The 16,356-nt window shown below is 40.1% G+C and overlaps 1 protein-coding gene across 7 annotated transcripts; it reads left to right on the forward strand.

Annotated features, from left to right (window-relative positions):
• The first annotated feature begins 6 nt into the window (after positions 1-6).
• Positions 7-15,987, forward strand: LOC124111598 (nuclear transcription factor Y subunit gamma-like). 7 transcript variants are annotated; one of them, XR_007222160.1, is made up of 11 exons: positions 9-101; positions 3,361-3,493; positions 4,785-4,856; positions 6,045-6,158; positions 6,782-6,877; positions 7,384-7,663; positions 8,317-8,351; positions 8,804-9,052; positions 10,131-10,277; positions 11,171-14,797; positions 15,102-15,987. XR_007222160.1 is itself a non-coding variant. In XM_046471351.2 (10 exons), exons 2-10 carry the CDS (start codon positions 3,368-3,370, stop codon positions 11,273-11,275), a joined length of 1,224 nt encoding a protein of 407 aa, XP_046327307.2. In that variant the 5' UTR covers positions 9-101; positions 3,361-3,367; the 3' UTR covers positions 11,276-15,987. The 7 variants fall into 7 exon arrangements, 2 of the variants coding, with proteins under 2 accessions (XP_048255602.1, XP_046327307.2); XR_007222161.1 differs by having other exon boundaries at positions 15,137-15,987; XR_007222162.1 differs by having other exon boundaries at positions 11,171-14,585.
• Positions 15,988-16,356: the final 369 nt, after the last annotated feature.

Genomic DNA, 16,356 nt, shown 5'->3' on the forward strand with positions numbered 1-16,356 from the left:
GCATGTCGAGTTCATTGTGAGGTCATTCATCCAATCAGAAAAGCCGCCATCTTAGGAAAGTATTTCTTTCTAGGTTGTGTTTGCAAAAAATATTTAATAAGGTAAGTTTATATTCTCAATTTATTGACTGGTAATAGTACTTTTAGTGTCATGATGTTAAGCGATGTGGTGTTTTGGCTTATCGCACACCTAAAGCCGCCTCCTTTGTTCTCATTGGCGGGGGCCTGGGTAAAATGATTGGGTGGCACATCTAACCAAGTTATTGGTCCGATTCTCCCTGTCCTAGCCATTCATTCTAATCAAATGTCCAGTCAGATTTCGGCTTACGTTTTCTTCATTAGAAGTTACTCTTATTCGCGCGAAAAATATTGCCAACGAAAGAAACGCAAACCCACGTATTCTTTATTCATAACGGGAGACATCCGAGAAGCCCCACATTCTGGCATCTAGTCTAGATATATTTAACCACGATGTGCTTTCTAAATCTTAAGCAATCTCGCCCGGGAGTTGTTGAGATGTTCAGACATGAGATAGTCTATCATCTACCGAAGTATACAACTCTTTTTTATCGATGTTCTTTTAGTAAGCAAATTATTTCCTGAATATCATTGCAATTTCACTTCCCCGAACAGACAACAAAAGGTCAAGGTCATTCCTCAGACCTGAAACTTTATCCTGTTCTGATAGATCTATGCCTTGACCATGGTCTTATGTTCTCTCGCCATAATCTAGATCTACAATCTTTTGACATATTCAAGATATTCATGTACGAAAGCTTAGGTTCTAGTCTTGCCGTTTTTGTTGGGTAAAATAAGAAATAAATCATGTAATTGCTACTTTTTCCCTTGTAATTGTGAATGTGAACCCATAACAGGGGTGGATGAGATCTGTTCATAATTAAATAACCAATTTGATATGAGTGATTATGGAAAATTTATGAAATTAATGTTTATTAATGAGTAACAGTTTCCACATTTCCTCGCAATACATTTCTTTAAGACGGCTTACCTATCGGAGATCATATGTTACCTATTGTTATGTGATGTCGTTACATTACAAAGTGTTCTCATTCAATTTATTCGGTTTAAATTGTCATTTTTAACTGACTAATCAGCATTTACCATCTCCAGAACACCTCACTGCGAAAACATTCAAATTCCACTTATTTGAACAATATTCATCCTGTCACCACATTTTTGTAGTTATATTACATAAAATACATACATTTTCAATTTGAAATTTCTTACCACGTTTTGAGACTTCTTGAATCTATATCTGAATAGTTTGAGACAAACTCTGAATGTTTCAGTCAGATAACGGCCTACTTTGTTTGTATACTGCATACACCCAGCTGCCTCAGCAATGGCATAGAGTAAAATTTAAAAATTGTAAATTTCCTTTTTCATTTTGCAATCCAATTTTAATCAAACTCCCCGAGCAATAACTTGGTAAATTTTAGTATTTTGTTACTACCAGCTGGTTTTGAAAGGGTAACTAATTAACTTGGACCGGCTGCTTTTCACTAGTGGTGGTGGGCCTGTGAAACGAAAAGTAAAAAATGTTTGGCCTAGTGTTATAATTGTACGTCGGATGTTACAATGGTTAATTTTAACTATGTTACGACATATGTTAAAAACCAAGAAACATTGCAACAATCTAAAATATTTAACATTATTTCCATTAATGTAATTCAGGTAATTCCAGTCTGTATACTATTGGAGAAATGCCAGATTGAACTTTAATTCATCATGTTCATCATGTATAAACTTTATTATCACACCTCCTGGTCCATTGCCAAGTGATGAGATCTGATTGGTTCACATGAACTTGATAAAATACTATGTATTTGGGCATGTTGGGAGGAAGTAAATTTCTGAGCTGGAGAATAAATCCTCAATACCCCACCACGAAGACAGACTGCACATGGAATTCTGAGTGGGAAAATTAACTCCTGATACCCAGCTTCAAAGCAAAAACATGCACAATTTTTTGAGTCAATGAAAGTCATGTGACATAGCCCAAGTTAAATTCAGCTCAATCGAATAGCTGTTTTTAATCAATTTTGAATTTGTGTTAATTCTCTTACAATGGCAGATTAAAACATGACAGTAAGATACATTCATTGTAGCAGCATCACGAGGGGTACAAGTGGTTTTATGCGTCCCTCATTAGGTGGTATAAATACCACATGCACCCCTTGTGATACTGCTACAACTGACCCGTTAAGTGTAGATTCACTGTTATGGCCATAAAAAAGAGTTGCTTAAGAATAGTTGCAGTTTTACTTCAAAATTAGACCCGTGAAGATCCGATTTAGAAAAGGTCTTCAGCAACCCATGCTTGCCATAAAAGGCGTCTATGCTCGTGATTGGGTGGTCAGGCTCGCTGACTTGGTTGATGTATGTCATTGTATCCCAATTGCGTGGATCATTGCTCATGATGTCAATCACTGGATTGTCTGGTCCAGACACGTTTATTTACAGACTGCCGTCATATAGCTGGAATATTGCTGAGTGCGTCATTAAACAAACAAACATAACAAAACAAAAGTTTTCGGCACAGACAGTAATCAATAGACACTGAATAAAAATATATTTTAACAAGTGTATCATTTTGTATCAGTACAAAAATAACCTATCATGTATTGTATCGTCACATGAAAACTCAAGATGCACTAGTGCACTGTTTCACCCTGAACATGCTGAATACCTGTGTTTATTGTAAAAGCAATAGACATGATAGATAGCCAACCATCTTTTATATAATATGACAGCAGATATCTGGATTACTTTCTTATAATATTAACATTGATCATGTTGATAACAAAATTAGCTGTTACTAGTATTATATCTGTCTATCACAGCTGTGGTGTAATATACCCCTCACGTAATATAATCAATTGGCACAAGCTGTGACAGCCGATGAATAATATGTGGTATGTGTGCCAAACAGTGTAAAGATGGATTACACAGGGATCAGTCCTTAGCAGTGTTTGCTTGTTTAAGGCTGTATGCCGATTCAGTTCCGTTATGGACCAATGAAGATCCGGGGTAGAAAAGGTCTTCAGCAACCCATGCTTGCCTTAAAAGGTGACTGTGCATGTCATAAGAGTCGACCAACGGTATAGGGTGGTCAGGCTTGCTGACTTGGTTGATGCATGTCATTGTATCCCAATTGTGTGGATTGATGCTCATAATGTCAGTCACTGGATTGTCTGGTCCCGACTTGATTATTTACAGACAGCCGTCATATAGCAGGAATATTGTTGAGAACAGCATTAAACAACCAACAACCAAACGAAACTTAATGTGATAAATAGACACCAGTGCTTGATGTTTGTGCACTGTGGTTATGTTTTAGCACATAGATGACCATGGCGTCGGATCCCAACTTCCAAGCCTCCATGCAGATGTCTGGCATCACAGAACAAGCACAGCTGATGTTGACAGAATTCTGGCCCAAGACACTGGAAAATATACAGAACCTCCAATATGTAAGTCATGGGAAACACAGAATACACAGAGGCTGAAATGTCCACCATGAGTACAGTCAAACACTGTTGTGTCAAACTTATGTTTGTCTTGAAGTAAGAGCTTGGTCCCTGCTTATTACCGTATTCGACGTAATAAGCGCCCAGGACGCTCTCAAAATTAGAAACAGGAGGCGCTTATAAGAATATTATTTTGATGGAAAAACAGAGTTGAAAGATAAATTTCGACATATATAAATAGGACAGATATATTTTTCCAGAATTTTATTGATCATAATTAAGGGTGCATATAACACATGCGTGCGTATTATACACGAATATATAAGTCATGTGTACATTGATCAATTGGAAGGGGTGCTAATTGGTATTGTTCACTTATATATATTATAATATATGTGATCAAATATCGCGGTGGGCGCTTATTAGAGCGGGGCGCTTTTCTGTTGTGTCGTACCTCAGATAACTTGAAGTATTTACATAGGCCCCTTCAACTTTGTCACAACAGGGACGGTGGGGTAGCCTAGTGGTTAAAGCTTTGGCTCATCACTTTGAAGGCCTGGGTTCAATGGATACAATGTGTGAAGCCCATTTTCCGGTGTCCCCTGATGGGATATTGCTGAAATATTGCTAAAAGCGGCGTAAAACCATACTCACTCACTCACTCACTCACTCGAGACCGCCTCCGTGGTCTTGTGGTAGAGCGTCCACCCGGAGAGCGGAAGGTCCAGGGTTCGATCCCGGGCCGCGTCATACAAAAAGACGTTAAAAGATTGTACTTGTTGTTACCCTGTCTGACGCTCGGCATTAAGGGGCTAAAACAAGGACTGGTCTGCTCGGAGTCAGTATACTGTGTCTGAGTGGGGTATTCATGTTAAACTGCGGCATGGTATCTCAGTGAGCTAGCACTATAAATCGGCATCAGTCCGGACTAGTACAAGCAGCCACACACACACATACACGTGCATGTGGCTATATAAGTGCAATAATCTTGGACGCGACGTTAAACCCAATTTCACCTCACCTCACCTCACTCACTCGACACAACAGTGTTTGACTGTATTTGTCTGGGGATATTGATATGTTCATTATGCACCACTATTTTAGGCTAGGCTATTTCTTTATCAGATTGTTAACAGATTGGTTCCAATCAACTTATAAGCCTTTTTACCTGAAGACACTCATACTGGACACTTAGATCAGATTGGTAATGATTATGTTATCAATTATTTGTTGCCATGGTTACTAAGAAGTTATGACTTTATTTCATCTTATTGGAATTAAATCTTTGTTCCAGAATGATTTTAAGGGGCAGGAACTCCCCCTTGCTAGAATAAAAAAGATCATGAAACTTGATGAAGATGTAAAGGTAAGTTGAGCATGTTGAGAAGTCACTACAACATATACTATTTAGGAGATAAACATACTGTGTTTTCAATGTAGAGCTGGGTTACCTGTAGGTTTAACCGTGCTAAATTGAATTTGGGATCGAACGCGCAATGTGAGGTTTCAAATGTTAAATTTAGCGCGGTTAAATCTACAGGTAACCAGCTCTACATTGAAAACACAGCATGTTTATCTCCATTCTACCATGACTAAATCAAACGTGAACTCTTTGGTGTTAGCAAATGTATTGAGTGAAGCGGCATGGGTTGAGTCCAGTGTTTTGAGTGGGTTGACGATCTGAATTACGGAATGACGGACAACAGCATTTAAAGAAACTATGCTCAAGCAGTTTGTTTACGCCGTAAAACTTAACTCAAACATATGACAGGCATTGAAAGCATAGAAGCACATCAACTTGTAAAGCTTACATCGGGTGGGCACCACTAAAGAAAACTAAGCAAGCTTTGTCAAGTTTTCTTGCTACACCGCATGTCGCCATTATGACGTCATATCGAATATAGTGATACAAAAGATATGACATCACAGTCATATATAGAAAAGTGCCAAATTCCATGCTCTCTGTTGTCCCCAAAACTTAAAATACATTCTCTTTGTAGATTTCTATTGTGTTTTCTGCACGAAATGGATTGCCACACATCCTTTGAATATTGTAGTAACAGCAACTATAGATATAAGTATTAAATATGCCTATGGACAATGTACTACAAGTACTATTCTATATTATATTCCGTGGTGATGCGGTCGTCAAATTTGCTGTTTCAATCAGAGTGGCTTTATTGTGATTTAACAACCTGTGATTGAGCAATCAGAATCGAGTAATTTACTTATCCAAGCATATGGTCTCTGCTTCGTCTTATTGCTTTGTCATACTTATACGCTTTGCTGGCTCAACAGTATTTGTAACAAATGTCCAGTTGCTTATGGGTTATCCTTGACTTCAATTTTGCTACATATTGTGATTGAATAAAACTGACAGAAAATGTAAGCAGTAAATTGTTTTGTCTTTTTCAATTAGGACCAGCTAGGTACCCTGAGGACCAGTGTAATTAGGTTAGCACTAATCCTTGGGCTAGTCTTTGAGAAAAACAAGATTCTAAGGCTGTACAGACCTGTTTGCTGTGCATTGAGTGTGCTTTGTTCTGTATTCTAGATGATAAGTGCGGAGGCTCCAGTGTTGTTTGCCAAGGCAGCGGAGATATTTATAAGTGAGCTGTCACTTAGAGCCTGGATCCACACCGAGGACAACAAGAGGAGGACACTGCAGGTTGGTGGGTGGTCCCTCTGGGAGCTCCTTAGGAGAGATAGTTCTTTTGGGAAAAAGAAAAATAGTTTGGCTCTGGTTTTTGGCTTCCAGAACTGGTTTCCACAGGAGATATCGCTTGGGCGATATGAAGTGATACCTCCTGGGAGGTATCTCTACAAAGAAAATACATCACAATGATTTCCAAGCCATTGTGACATCATCGGCAACCCTCTGTGTTATAAACTTTTATTGACTCGTGTTGATATATTTGATATCAAAAGACACGTTGGTGAGATTTTCTATTTAGCCCTTCACATTGGGGGCAGCCGGTGACAAAGCAAGAGTAGTACTATAACTAACATACTATGCAGTTTCATCCCTGCTTTGTATGTTATTCATAGTGCTAGGCTTGCTTGAATTGTTTGTCTTATGTTTTTGGTGTGGTATCCCGAAGGCTGGTTATAATTCCAGGCTTTGTAAGAGGTGTCCTCATATGTTGTCACTATTTGGGCATGTGAAAGTTTCAGGTTCAGTGGCAACCTAGGACTATGTGTATGTTAAAGTAGCTGTGCTGAATCAGTGAATGTTCAGTTTGAGATCTATGAAATTTTCAAGAAATGGCTGATATTGTGTTTTTATTTCAGAGAAATGACATAGCAATGGCCATTTCAAAGTTTGACCAATTCGATTTCTTGATTGACATCGTGCCCAGAGATGAACTGAAACCGCCAAAGAGACCAGTAAGTATATATAAACATTGTTTGTAAGAACCTTATTTGCAGCTTATGCTATGCCAAGACTTTTAATGACATCAGAACATTGCCCATGCTCTGAAGCCCAATGCTACTTAAAAGTTGTGTTTTTTCTTATCTTAAACATTAAGTGAAGAAAATGCGAAATGAAGTCTGTTTGCTTTTTCATCCTTGATATGCGTTTGCTTTAAAATGTTAAAAATGGTATTGGTATCTCAAACAAGGTTCTTTCTGGGAAAGTCTTAAATATTGATGGTAATAAATCTACAGTTATCATCGTTACTCTAATGCTTCAAGTTGACTTGACAAGAGGGTAGACATGGTCACTAATCGATAGTTTGAAATATGCTTGATGGACTAGTTGTTTTCTTCTAAAATTTAGTTATTTTACATAAACCTCTCACCCTTAATAGCAGTAGTCTTGTTGGATATGACAAATCCTTGCTTTGGTTGAGGTTTCATGAGAAAGTAAACTCACTTTGTTCCACCATCAGGAGGATTCTTCTCGAGTGTCCAATAACCTCCCGGATCAAATCAACTACTATCTCCAACTAGCGCAGCAACAGTCTCAACAACAACAGCAGCAGCAGCAACAACAGCAGCAACAACAGCAACAGCAGCAGCAACAACAACAACAACAACAACAGCAGCAGCAGCAGACTGTTGTAGCACAGCCAGCCCCTGCAACTCAACCCGCAGCACAGGTGGTGACGGCAGCAGCAGCAACAACACAGGCAGTGGCGCAACCCAATGTTATGGCAATACAGCTGCCATGTAGGTGCCCTTTAGTTGTATAATGATTAGGAATATACAGGTGTTTCATTGTCAACTTTCAATGGATGTATTTGTGGCAAATGTTGTGAAGGTCCTGAGTTGTGGCCCTTTCCTACCAGGATCTGCTGGTCTTTTCAAATCCAAGAATTGTTGCAATTTTGGTTCTGTGATCTGTCAGCACCATACCCACACCCTTGGGTTTCACAATAATCTGTCTACGACAAGCATCACTTTGAGTTCTGCTCCATAATGAGTGAGTTAATGAGCTCCATAATGAATGTAACTGAATACTGTGGCATTTCACCCAAATGCATGTAATAATAATAATGATAATAACCATAGGTATTAAAGATGTAGTGCATGTGCAGCCTTTTATGCGAGTACTTCTAAGGAAGTCAGGTGGCTCCTTTTGAAAAGTTTCGTGAGACTTGGTAATATACTTCTCAAAGGAAGTTGTTACATTATGACCATGGCAATGACAGATTGACTATAGTCAAATAAAAAAATCAGGTGTTCTTTAACTTCTTTTGAACAGTATATTTTGGAGCCATATTCAAGTCTCCTGATGAACATTTACCCACTTTCTAATCAATATAATACCAGCTGGCCAAGTGTTCTGCAGTGTACTTTCAACATTGTCCTTCTTGTTTCAGCGGGTCAGATCATACAACAGCCTCTACAGTTCCAGGTAGGATACTTCCTTCCTTCATAGTTTAACGCGTTGAGTCCTGGGGAAGCTAATTCCATATCATGTCATCGATTAGCGGCAGATGCAGCTCCATTCCTCCTTGTACCTCAATGGATGGAGCTAAAGCTTGATGGTGTAGATTGTTAACTTAAGGCTCTCAAGTTGGATGAAAGCCCTCAAGTTGGTGCAAATGCCATTATTTACAGGCTGTTGTCTTGAAGCTGGAATAGTGCTTGCATAGGTCCCAAGCAACTAAAGTAGTTGTAAGAGCAGACTTCAATGAGGATTGGGTATAATGAGTGGCATGCTCTGATGGTATGGATTATTACTCCTGCTGTCAAACGTTAGGTTTGCCTAGCACAGATGTTTTACAAGCGAATTTTTCTGACATGTGTAAAAGAACGTCCTCTAGATCAGTAGAGATTGACAATGTCCCTTTATTTCAAAACCAGGCTCAGCCCCAGGTGATCCAAGTACAAGCACCTCAACAGGTGCAGCAAGTACAGCAAGTACAACAACTACAGCAGGTGCAACAGATGCAGCAGCAGCAACAACAGCAACAGCAGGTGCTTGTACAGCAGGCACAAACAGCAGTAGCACCAGCCCAGCCGCAGCAGCAACAGCAGCAGCAACAGCAGCAGCCACAGACACAAGTGTATCAGCAGGTGCTCACACCCTCGGGGGAGCTGCAGACTGTACCTGTGAGTAACACTCAAATATAGCGGATTGACAGTTGTATCAATGTTGGTTGGACTTTTCCTTTCTTACTTTTTCATTTGAAAAATAAAAAGACTCGATTTTCGTAGTTGATTGACTGTTTGATTACATTACCACATGGTCAGAGCAAAGGTCAGTTGTCATATATCTCAGTACACTTAACAGTTTCATATTTAACATTCTACCGCAACAAACCATGTCTGCAGAGAACACATTCCTAGGTGAGGTCTAAATCTAATGGGCTTCAGGCCACGCATTTACCAGTTCATTGTCTGTGTCAGTGAGATGTTATGTGGTCTGTTTAGGTGACGTTATCGTCCGCCCAGCTTCGGGCCGTGCAGATACCAGTTCATTGTCTGTGTCAGTGAGATGTCATGTGGTCTGTTTAGGTGACGTTATCGTCCGCCCAGCTTCCGGCCGTGCAGATACCAGTTCATTGTCTGTGTCAGTGAGATGTCAGGTGGTCTGTTTAGGTGACGTTATCGTCCGCCCAGCTTCGGGCCGTGCAGATACCAGTTCATTGTCTGTGTCAGTGAGATGTTGTATGGTCTGTTTAGGGGACGTTATCGTCCGCCCAGCTTCGGGCCGTGCAGATACCAGTTCATTGTCTGTGTCAGTGAGATGTTATGTCGTCTGTTTAGGTGACGTTATCGTCCGCCCAGCTTCGGGCCGTGCAGATACCAGTTCATTGTCTGTGTCAGTGAGATGTTATGTGGTCTGTTTAGGTGACGTTATCGTCCGCCCAGCTTCGGGCCGTGCAGATACCAGTTCATTGTCTGTGTCAGTGAGATGTCATGTGGTCTGTTTAGGTGACGTTATCGTCCGCCCAGCTTCGGGCCGTGCAGATACCAGTTCATTGTCTGTGTCAGTGAGATGTTATGTGGTCTGTTTAGGTGACGTTATCGTCCGCCCAGCTTCGGGCCGTGCAGATACCAGTTCATTGTCTGTATCAGTGAGATGTCATGTGGTCTGTTTAGGTGACGTTATCGTCTGCCCAGGCTTCAGGCCGTGCATTTACCAGTTCATTGTCTGTATCAGTGAGATGTTGTATGGTCTGTTTAGGTGACGTTATCGTCCGCCCAGCTTCAGGCCATCCAGATGCAGCTGCAGGGCAAGCAGGGGGACCAGCCAATCATCATTCAGATGAATCAGGGCTTGCAGTCGGGAGCAACAGCACAGCCCCAGCAGACACAACAGACTTTCACACAGGTAGGAGAACACTGCGACTTCATTGGGTCCTCTCTAATCCCATTCGTGTTATAGTGTTAACTTTGCTACATTTGTTATCTTTGTACTCTCTGTAACCATATCAGAATGTGTGTATATTAACTCATATACACTTTCTCGGTTTTCATGTGATGAAGGGGTAAGACTATGCCCTGAACATTGTTTCAAACAAGGATGAAGGTACCTTCAATGCTTCATGAAGTACAAGAGTTCATCACTGCTTTCTGATTTGTTTTTTGCAAAACGAGTGCCAAACGCTTCCTGAAGTATAAGAATTTCACACTGCTTCCTGAAGTACATTGGTTTAAGATTACTTCCTAAAGTACTTTTGTCAGACAAGGAATGTATTTCTCTGTCACTTCAGTACATGCAATTTCTTTCTATAAAAGAGTGCTGTGTGGACTCACAACTAATCAACATATCCAGTGAATGATTCAGGCATCATAGTTTCTTGATTAAAAACTTTTGTCAGGGATCTGTCCCTTAGGCTAAAAAAAATTAATAGTCTTGGTCTTAGTCATTATCATAAAGTTTGCCGCATGTTTCATTTTTGATTCAATTTAAAAAAATATATATATATAAGAAATCCTTAAATATTTCAAGTCCAACTTGTATGCCGGAAATTTACTCATCAAGGAATACATTTATGTACGGAGGCCCTTTCCCAGGTTGATTCTACACAATTGTTTTATTGATTACACAACTGTTTGTTGGTTATATACTAGTTTGTACAACCCAAAAAAAAAAAAAGACCCGTCTGCCTGCACTATATTTTCAAAAACCATTGCCTGAGAACCAATTCCTTTATTTTTTTAAGCCTTATGTGCCTTGTTTATGAGTTGCCTCACTCAGTCATTTGATGTGTGTATTTGCAGCCGATGTACCAGATTCAGCAGGTGGGCCAGGGGGGCCAGCAGATTGTCATACATCAAGGAGGTGGAGACTCGGACAACCAGGCTGATGGGCAGGAAACATCATAACACTTGCAGTGTACACTGTAGCAGCCATCTAGCACACCTGTGTGTTCCGTCACACCGCCTCAGGAGCCAGTGTGAATAGTGGGACATTAGGCCATAAGGGAACACCAGACATTTGACTTTGGGATGTGTTCAGAACATGACGCCACAAATGACATGAGAAAAAAACAGACATGTGGACTTCACTTACTTTTGAACATACTGATATGTGGATATCAAGGATATGTGAACATACGCAAGTGGATATCAAGGATATGTGAACACACAGATCTGTGAATATCATGAACATGGGCCTATACAGATGTGCAAATATCAATGACATGAACATTCAGATATGTGAATATCGAGGACATGCGAACATCATAAATATGAATTTGAATGTATGTCATTTTAGAAGAACAAAACAGCTCATGAGACTGAAAGACTCTTTTTGTTTAATACATGATAGTGATGTTGAAGTACTTAATATTGTGACATCACAAACACTATGACAACTGGGATCTGCATGTCATTGTCAAGATTAATGACACAGTCAGATGATGCCAAAATATTTCTTTGTACTTTGTGATGGTAACTTTTATGTTATTTTTGTATTGTATTCCTTAGCCTATTAGGATTCTGGGTCCTTGCATGCTTAGTCTTGAATTTGTTCCGTGACATTTTCTTACAGGTGAATCAAGATTGTACAATTGTTGGTAACCCTGTGAGAACTTTGTGTTGTTTTTACTGTGTTTGCAGACTTGAAAACCATAAATGTGTTGCATTGTTCATCTGACTAAGCAAGTTCACATCTCCTAATGGTGCAGTTGGTGGGTAAGGGATGTTTTGTTGACTCATCAGCAATTCAGGGGAAATGGGTGTCCAAGTCGTCTAAATATGCCACAATTCACTGTACAGAGTTGTGTTTCTTAGGTATGCCAGACCTATGATTGTGGGTTCGAATCCCAGTTGGCCCTAATTATGAGTCTAGGTTTGTCAGCACCATACCCTGCTTGTTGGTTTCACCAAATGGTAAACATCAAAGACCTGCATCACTTTGGACTTTCCGTGATATAACTGCAATACTGTTCAAAGCGACGTTAAACCCAACTCACTCATATATGTCGCATCACTGATACAAACAGTTGTTATAGAATACCTTCATATTATTGTTTTATTTATTACTTTTGTGTTCTAGGGAACATCCTATCGTAGTCTGTAAACCATGAAATGGTTATTCAGAATAGGCAGCTATTGCTAGAAATTGACCATGTTTTTGCTACTTTAATTTTACAACATTGTTATTGACATTGTCCATGTTCATAAGTTCAAAGCTTCATCCACCTGACATTATCAGAGAGTTTATTGTACTGAGAGTTTGCACAGATATTGAATGTCTTACATTAATAAAGGCTTCACCAAGGCCGTCAATCAGAATATCTCTGTTATGGACACAGTGATGTATATTCACTCCCCGTTTGGGGGCGGTCGGGTAGCCTGCTGGTTAAAGTGTTCGCTCGTCATGCCAAAGACCGGGTTCGATTCCCAACATTGGTACAATGTGTGAAGCCCATTTCTGGTGTCGGACGCCGTGATATTGCTGGAATATTGCTAAAAGCGGCGTAAAACCATATTCACTCACTCACTCCCCATTTGGGTGTGTAGGAGTTCAGATAATTGAGCTCTAGAAATTCGTTTATCAGAGTGCTTACTTTAGAAAAAGAGTACATTCATGTGTAATTAATGTAATAGCAGAAACAGTAGCTGCAAAAAATGTTTGTTTCTTATCTAGATTTCTGATATTGAAAGTGACTTCTGTCAGTGTGTGTAATTAATGAAATTGCAGAAAAAGTAGCCTGTCTATTACCATTGTGGTTGTTTTTTTCTGGGCTTCTGATATTGAATATGACTTCTGTCAATGTGAGTGAGAGTTATTAAGCCTAAGATAGTCTCAGTAGGGTTATAAAATCTGTAAATATGAGACCTTAACCACTGCTTTGTTGTCTGTGTTAAGAAGTAGAAGACTTCTTGTTTGCGGGAAGGTAAGCCAAACTAGTATTGGAATTGAATATATATTTTGTTGTGTTTAGAAATTCTGTGCAGAAGGAAGCTCTGTAACTTGATAATCAGCAGCATTTGGATGAGGACTGCGCGTCCTTGTCATGAAAGTATTAAGAGGGTCCTGATGCTGTACACTGTTTAGCATAAAACAACTAAAGAAAACTATGGTATAGTAAGATGAATCCGATTTTTTATCATTAAAGATTAATGTTAAATGTAAAACAAAAACCCTGCTTAGCATACAGTAAACCTTTCCTGTTTATTGAATTGCATAAATTCTTGAAAAAGAATGATTTAACTGGACCTAATGACCCAGCAAAATTTGGTATTTTCAAAACAAATTGCAGTAATGAAAGGAACGCAGATCCAGTTGTCCCTTGGTTTCCCTACATACAGGCTGATGTTCCCATTCCCATAGAGATGATTTTGCGTTTTAGGTTCAGCTGGACAGCTTGTCCACTTTTCCAGTATTTGTTTTTACTCAGATGAAAAAATAATGACTGCTGACTAAAGGGCCCACATTTTACTGACTTGTAACAACCCCCCCCCCCCCATCAAGACCCTCTATTAATGCAGTTGTTGGTGATGTAATCATGCTGAAGATTTTCTCTGTCGTTTCATGAACTGCAAATATGTTAAATAGTTTATGATCATCAGATAATGTGTGAAGTATTCCCCAACATTGCAAAATATCTATTCTATTTTCTGTGTTTCAAATGTTCTTTAACCATGTCAGCATATTGTTGTTTTCAAATATGAGTATTACTAGTTAATAGAAATCAAGGCCTGGCCTCAAATGCAGAAATTCTTACACAAAAACCAATATCCTGTCAGAGACCAACATGATAACATGATGTAACCATGGTAACATCTGCATCTTGCCTCTCACAGGACTTGTGTCCTTTGGTTAAAGTCTTCCAGGGGCATATCGGTGTAATGTTACCACATGTAGATGAGTTGGAGGTCATGTAATATTACCAGCTGTAGATGAGTTTGGAGGCCGTGTAATGTTACCACCTGTAGATGAGTTGGGGGTCGTGTAATGTTACCACCTGTAGATGAGTTGGAGGTCGTGTAATGTTACCACATGAGTTGGAGGTCGTGTAATGTTACCGCCTGTAGATGAGTTGGAGGTTGTGTAATGTTACCACCTGTGGATGAGTTGGAGGTCGTGTAATGTTACCACCTGCAGATGAGTTGGAGGTCGTGTAATGTTACCACCTGCAGATGAGTTGGAGGTCGTGTAATGTTACCACCTGTAGATGAGTTGGAGGTCGTGTAATGTTACCACCTGTGGATGAGTTGGAGGTGGTGTAATGTTACCACCTGCAGATGAGTTGGAGGTGGTGTAATGTTACCACCTGTAGATGAGTTGGAGGTCGTGTAATGTTACCACCTGTGGATGAGTTTTGAGGCCCTGTAATGTTACCACCTGCAGATGAATTTGGAGGCAGTGTAATGTTACCACCTGTAGATGAGTTGGAGGTGGTGTAATGTTACCACCTGTAGATGAGTTGGAGGTCGTGTAATGTTACCACCTGCAGATGAGTTTGGAGGCAGTGTAATGTTACCACCTGCAGATTAGTTGGAGGTCGTGTAATGTTACCACCTGCAGATGAGTTGGAGGTCGTGTAATGTTACCACCTGCAGATGAGTTGGAGGTCGTGTAATGTTACCACATGTAGATGAGTTGGAAGTCGTGTAATGTTACCACATGAGTTGGAGGTTGTGTAATGTTACCACCTGTAGATGAGTTGGAGGTCGTGTAATGTAACCACATGAGTTGGAGGTGGTGTAATGTTACCACCTGTAGATGAGTTGGAGGTGGTGTAATGTTACCACCTGTAGATGAGTTGGAGGTCGTGTAATGTTACCACCTGCAGATGAGTTGGAGGTCGTGTAATGTTACCACCTGAAGATGAGTTGGAGGTGGTGTAATGTTACCACCTGCAGATGAGTTGGAGGTCGGGTCATGTTACCACCTGCAGATGAGTTGGAGGCTGTGTAATGTTACCACCTGCAGATGAGTTGGAGGTCGTGTAATGTTACCACCTGCAGATGAGTTGGAGGTCGTGTAATGTTACCACCTGCAGATGAGTTTGGAGGCCCTGTAATGTTACCACCTGCAGATGAGTTTGGAGGCAGTGTAATGTTACCTCCTGTAGAAGAGCTTCGAGGCTGTGTAATGTTACCACCTGCAGATGAGTTGGAGGTCGTGTAATGTTACCACCTGCAGATGAGTTTGGAGGCCCTGTAATGTTACCACCTGCAGATGAGTTTGGAGGCAGTGTAATGTTACCTCCTGTAGATGAGTTGGAGGCTGTGTAATGTTACCACCTGTAGATGAGTTTGGAGGCTTCATGCATTTGTTACTATATCATTATCGGGTTTGTTGGGCTGTCCTGATACAGCTGGAATATAGCTGACCTCAGCATTAAACAACATTCACGAACTCTATTATGTCAAATCTTTAAACTTGGTTAGAATACTTGCAATATTTATGTACTTTTACTATAGAGATTGAAACTGTAAGCAAAGAAAAAATAAACAATCCTGGTGACATGGTGCTGATGCTGTTTGTGACAGGCACCTCCGTGTGAAGGTTGTAGCCCAGCATGTAGGACATGTAACTCATTGTTGAATTCATCTGACAAATAAAACAAATATATCCTTAACTGCACTTGTTCTGGTTTCTTTACTTCCAATGTTCCTATTTGAGATTCGAGTTAGAATTGGTCCTGAGCATCCTTTGCTGGCCTTAAGAGGTGATTTAAGGGATCAGGTGGTCAAGCTTGGTGACTTAGTTGATAGCTTGTACTGCGATGGCATGGATGGTTGCTCACAATATCAATCACTGGATTGTCTGGTCAAGACTCAATTATTTTCAGATGGAATATTGCTGATTGCACCATCAAACAAGAACCCACACTGCTATGTCCTCAACAGAGTTGGTCACTTGTAGGTTAAAGGTTTACTGGTTAAAGTGTAAACTGATTAGTTTTCCACAAGGGTTTGGTTGGTTATTCCCATCCCAACCCTAAAAC

Source organism: Haliotis rufescens, unplaced genomic scaffold (genome assembly GCF_023055435.1).
Source record: "Haliotis rufescens isolate VD_foot unplaced genomic scaffold, xgHalRufe1.0.p SCAF_2, whole genome shotgun sequence".
Classification (NCBI taxonomy): Eukaryota; Metazoa; Mollusca; class Gastropoda; order Lepetellida; family Haliotidae; genus Haliotis; species Haliotis rufescens.